Source organism: Pteropus alecto, unplaced genomic scaffold (genome assembly GCF_000325575.1).
Source record: "Pteropus alecto unplaced genomic scaffold, ASM32557v1 scaffold25, whole genome shotgun sequence".
NCBI classification, from domain to species: domain Eukaryota; kingdom Metazoa; phylum Chordata; class Mammalia; order Chiroptera; family Pteropodidae; genus Pteropus; species Pteropus alecto.
In genome coordinates this window covers 18,695,608-18,701,607 of record NW_006441955.1, presented here as the reverse complement: position 1 = coordinate 18,701,607, position 6,000 = coordinate 18,695,608, and the positions used below count along the sequence as shown (strand labels likewise).

The following is a 6,000-nucleotide window of genomic DNA, read 5'->3' as shown; positions in this document are numbered from 1 at the left end:
TGTTTCATAATGTGCCTTTTAATCCAATTAATGAAGCTGTATGCTGTGTTTCAAGTAAATCAAAACACCATATATTTTAATCTCACATGAAAACCTAGATTTTATAATGTAGGTTCATAAAATTCTATATGCCTGCTATCTGTGATTGAAGAAACTTTAAACTTAGGGGACTATAAAATCATCACCTTCAATAGCTATTTAGAAATGCTCACTATTCCTGCCACCAGTATGGTATCAGAAGATATGATTCTTGTCTTCAAAAAAACACACACAATTTCCTAGAGACAACTTACCTGTCTGTAGACAGTCATATAAAAAGAATTGTCAGATTTCATAAAAAGGAAGCATCAAGGAGCTACTCTATTGTGTCTATGTACATACAGATTATCTGGAAATTAACGTTTCAGAGAAGCTGATAGCCAAGAGAAGCTGAAAACGATTGTTTCTTCTTACAACTTTTATTGAGGCCCACTCAAATAATAGAAATGGGTTTTTATAGTGTTATTCATGTAGTTTATAATTCACACCTTAGGGGAGGGTGGTGAATGATGATTTAGATATTTCTCCCTAGTTTTCACTGAGTCTACAGCAGACAAAGATACTGTTTCAAGGCCACAAAAGAGCTGGAGTAAATATTTTCATAATGAATTCAGGTGTACTTTTTGCTCATTTATGTTACTTTTATTTGCAAATGACATGGTTGAGCAAGTTATAGTAGAAAACTAGGTGAATTAGAAGCCCTGCATGTGGTATGCTAGCCATTAAAATTGAGTGAATTATTGCTTAGTATGGGGCATCATATGCCTCTGCTGTTAACTTCAGCAAAATGTATCTTAACCATGTTTTCTAAAATTAACAAAATGCATCCTAACCAGAGATGATATATTTGGAAACTATGGGAACTTTCAAAGACCAATTAACAGTGAAATATGCCCCTGAGATAAATGGACAGGAAGTATTAAACCATTTGTAAAGACAGCAAAACCAAACTTGCTAAAAGCCCATCATTTATACTTTTGCAAAGCATCTTATTTTAGCAATCTGGGACAATAGTATATCTATGTTTGCCAATCTAAAAATGTCATCTCGAGTAGTATTGCACTTTTTAGATCACGTGACCCTCTTTACAGTACTACCCGGTGACGAACTTTTTAAATTATAAGCTCTTTTTAGAATAGTACTTTTAGCCATAATGGCACCTGTGGTACATAGAATTAGTTTTTTGGGTTTTTTTTTTTTTTTTTGCCATAGCACTTACAAAAACTGAAGCAAAATTTCCTAAGGATTTTAGATAGGTATTTGGCAATCATTCCTGAATTTGATCATATTTTTTGCAGGTGAAAATGACTGATAGGCCTAAAGTAAAATCTTTGTATAACATAAAAACAAACTAAAACACCCATTATTTACCTGTACCTCCGATAGCATTCTTGGTCACTAAAGAAAGCTGACAGTGACTGGCTGGGATGCTTTAAATAATGAAAATAGGCAGCTTAGTTTTGGAGAACAGTAGAAATCTTGTTAGCTTGTACACATTGTCTTATCTGCTTGGTCCCTTTGGGATGAGGCAGCATCAGGGTCTGCAATTACTTCCTTCACCTTCCCCCTGGATCCTCCTTCAGCTTCTCAAGACTTGTGGGCCAGCTGTGTGTTTAGCTTCAAGATGAAAGGTTCTGGCTTCTGTCATGCCACCCAGAAGCAACGAGACCTGACCTGAGTTTCAGCCCATCTTTGTAAGTTACAGCTTGTGCCTGTCGTTCCAACTTTTTACCTCCCCAACTACCCGCCTTCCCCTCCTTATCGCATGTGGGCTTCAATCTCCAGTATCATGCAAAGACTACTTAACCTGCTCCCACAATTAAGGTCAAATTCCTGTAACAAGTCTTTTTCTCTAGTGATTCTGCTTCTTTTATTAAAAAAATGACTGATAAGAAAAATGTTCTTAATCTACTTGATGCTCATCTTCCAAAATGATATTTAACCAAATTTTTAACTTTAACTTGTTCATAGTGAATGAAAAGTTTACATTTAGTATGGTGATAAAGTTACATCTTGAGGTAACTGAACAATAGTAGTAAACATCAATTGGAGCATTCTATTTTTTGTGACCCCGGACCTTCAATTTCTTAAGCACAAATCACTTTTTCTAACTAGCTCTTAAAAAGACATGATACTAATTTTAGTGACAGTGCACTGGGAAAATAACCTTTACAGTGAGACTGTTTTGAAAAGAATGCATGTCACTTCCCCAATTATTTTTAAGGACATCATTTAAAAAATGTTAGGTATTTCAGATCCTTTCTGTGAACTCTCTTAGATTCCTTGTAACATCTACTATATACTTTAGGTCTATTCTTAAGCTTATTCCCACTGGTAAAGAATTAGCATGGTTCACGATTATTTTACTAAAGAATTTCAAAATGAATTTAACGTACTTGGACATAAAATAAAAATGGCAACATGAAATAATAAAATAGACTAAAAAATGTTCAACTCCAGAATTGGTCTCATTTAGAAAACTATTCCACTAACAAAGCCTTAGGAATAGACACATTCTGGATGTTCTTAAAAGTACCAGTATCATTTCCAATATATCCATATTTAGCCAAAGTAAACACAGCTTTATGTACTCTGTACTCAGAGAAATATTGTAGATAGTACAGGGATGAGATGCATTAGCTAGATTTGAGACAAAAGGAACAGATCTCTATTCCAGCTTAAGAGATGTCAATCTTCAAGCAGCACAGACCTTAAGCATTGAATAAAGTGGTATTTACTAGAGGAAATTTTGGCTTGTGTAGGTTACATGATACCCACACACCAGAACTTGACTCAGTTAAGATGCAATTCCAAGTTAAAATTAGTTTTTACTGTTCTAGAAGTCCAGTTTGTTTTTTTCCCAAGTACATAACACATATTTACCTTCTATACGTAGGCTGTAATCACTACCAGGAAGCTTAGTATCCAAACTCCATCTTCGCAAAAATGAAAAGGGCAACAACACAGACTTCTCAGTCTTAACTATATTCAACTTATTTTAGTGCTTTTACTTAAAATATTAGCCCAAACTAAATTGTTGTAGTTTTAAAAAGCTTCATAATCAAATAGCAGGTACCATTTACTGACCCAGGCAGAAGAGGTATCGCCAAAGAGTTAGGAAAATGAATGTGACAAAGCTGGGTCTTCGCAGCTGTTAAACCAAAAATCATGACTACACTTACACAGCCACTACCTCTCTCACTCCTGAAGAATTTAAGCAAATAAATAGGACAAACATTTTTCTAGCAAAACCACTTTTATTTTTTTAATCATTTACTACTAAATACAGAATAAAACTGTGTGGAGGCAGTATTCACTTGATTTGAACTGGTCATCTGTTAATGGCTTGTGTCCCTGTGCAACCCTACCTTTGATAAAATGTTCACTGAAAAATAACCTAAGTATGGATTCCATTCACTGTAGCATCTTAAATCTGTGAAACTATTTTAAAGCCAAAAATTTCTTAATCCCTTTTGGAAAGTTAGTGTATATTTGTATTCAGAGATTACAAGTGAGGAAAGAAACTAATATTAGGTTTACCCAAGTGAAACTACCAATATTTTACTTGTTTTGACTTACAAAAATGGCATATGGTTCAACCTTTATCTATTAAAAAAGTTTTTATAAGTTTAAACAAATATCATTTGCATTCAACTGTTTAAAAATGCAGTGATTTTTAGGACCATTACTAGAACTCCTTTAACTACAGACAAAATTCATTTAGATAAAATCTTTAAAAAGTTAACTACAAACTGTAAAAACAATGCTGCTTTTCTCTATGTTTTTAAAAGTTAAAAAAATTATAATCAAACTTGGATTTAAAAGCTGTAATTCCAAGTCTCGTTTACCTCTTAATCCCAGTCCCTTACACTCATTTCATAAATGAATAAATATACTATTTAGTATTATACAGTGGATACATACCATTGACAATTGCTATACTATTCCAGCAAAGGAAAACAGATTTCACTGAAAATATAAATTTACTAGATATAGGTGAGATTATCTGTTTATGGTAAAGTTCATTGCTTTACTCAACCAAATTCCTATAGCCAAGATATGAGAAAAAAAATTACACTAAGAAACACTGTTTTAGATAGAAATTAAACCACCTGACAATTCTGATGGTAACTAATCATTACAGTGGATTTTTTATATGTAAATATGTGGATTGAAAGGAAAGAACTTGATTTGTAAAATGAATGAGGTAAAGGTCATACATTCAACAGCTTGTAAATAAATACAAATAGTTTTACAAGAACATAAACATAAGTTTAAAGGTTTTATTATCAAAGTCTTGTAAAACAATTTCAGAAACTGTACATCAACATGGCACAGACTGTAGCCTACTTTTGCTTTTACTGCACAAAAGTGAAGCCTGAAACTCCTGTAACTAAGAAAACAGTTGCCTAACTACTTTGCATTTAACATGGAATCACTGTGTGCGTAAGATTACTACTGCAGTAACAGTAACACAAATTTATTGGTTTTATACAACTTGAGATCAAATAAAAAGTACATTATCAAGTACATTTGTCTTATTTTAAAAGCATATGAAGGTCGATTTAAAATGCACTACCCCCTTTTTCCAACGCTGAGATTAAAACAAATTAATAAAAGTGGAAAATTGAAAATCAGGACGAGATACTTTTACAGATGGACTCAGGATAGGCAGCTAGCTTTCACTGATGTAGGTGTGGAATAAATTATTTCAGGAAAAAAAAATTCCCAAACACCTTATGAAAAAGTATACAACTCTACTCCAAAATATGCTATTTACTCACTGCCAAAGACAGTTTCAATTGAAATCTTGTTTCTGTAATTAAAGCCTAATTAGCCATCAAAAAAGGTTAGTGCATATATAACCTTTCAAAGTTAAACAAAAGCCACAAAAATTTAGCCACAAGGCTTAAAGGATTATCTATTTCAAATGCTTATTTCCAGATGTAACTATAAGAATGTTATTTTGTCATGTCAACAAACAAGACCATAAGTAGATCCATCATGTTGGAGGATTTTAATGACATTTAGGATATTCCTGCCACAATTAACATGCAATCAGTGCATTCCCTACATGGCTCTATTACGGCAATGTATCAAATTCTAGAAATACTATTAAGTGAACTTACTTAATAAAGGAGATCATACAACATAAACAATCCATGCCTGCTGTAGATGCATGCAGCTTTTCATTTTTGTTATGAAGCAGCACCAGAATAGTAAAACTGCTTGGTTACTCAATCAGATTTCACCATGTCAAGAACTGGTTACCCATGTTTCATTTTCTAAAAGCTTTTGGAGGTAAATAACTAATATCAATATCAGGAGCTTTATAACCATTTATAACTCAGAGCTGTATACATCTAGGTTTGAGATGAACAAATACAGCATTAAGAAATCACACAAAGGAATGACACTGATGCACGTATACAGTTGGATTCCCCTGGAGGCAATATTCAGTCACTCATATCCATGTCTTCTTCATGATGGTCATCTCCATTCACTTTGGATTCTCTTAGTGAATCACTAGTTCCCTTTTCCACAGAACATTCTTTTGTTTTAGGGGAACCTGGTTCTGTTGGTTTCTTCTCCTCTTTTTTCTCTTTCTCGCTGTCATACCCCTGTTCCTCTTCATCGTAATCCCGTGTAACCTGCTTTGCCAAGGAGAATAATAAAATAAGTGTCTTCACAGAAAAATAACTTCTTACAAGTACTAGTACCACCCAAAATACCAAAATAAATTAGTTTGTAAACATACTTTTACATCTTTATCACTCTCTGATTTTCTTTCCCGATCCTTTTCCTTATCTTTACTTTTCTTCTTCTTGCTTGTCGATCGTTCTCTTTCATCTCTGCCTCTTTCTTTGTCTTTATCTTTCTTCTTCTCCTTTTTATGTCTAGGATGACAGTAAAATGTTCTAAAAAAAAAGGTGCTTTAAAGAAACACTTGAGAAGTTTCAC

General features: G+C 33.4%; 1 protein-coding gene across 18 annotated transcripts in view; it reads right to left on the bottom strand.

The window, feature by feature from the left end:
• Positions 1-4,308: 4,308 nt before the first annotated feature.
• SRSF11 (serine and arginine rich splicing factor 11) overlaps positions 4,309-6,000 on the bottom strand; it is a 40,974-nt gene continuing 39,282 nt past the window's right edge. For 7 of the 18 annotated variants that reach the window (XM_025051894.1, XM_025051892.1, XM_006919315.3 and 4 more), the window contains 2 exons: positions 5,798-5,936; positions 4,309-5,693 (listed from right to left, as the gene is read on the bottom strand). In XM_025051894.1, coding sequence (XP_024907662.1) covers positions 5,496-5,693; positions 5,798-5,936 — 337 coding nt within the window. In that variant the 3' untranslated portion in view covers positions 4,309-5,495. Of the gene's footprint in view, positions 5,694-5,797; positions 5,958-6,000 lie in introns of all 18 variants that reach the window. The other 11 variants (XM_025051893.1, XM_006919317.3, XM_025051895.1 and 8 more) reach the window with 3 other exon arrangements.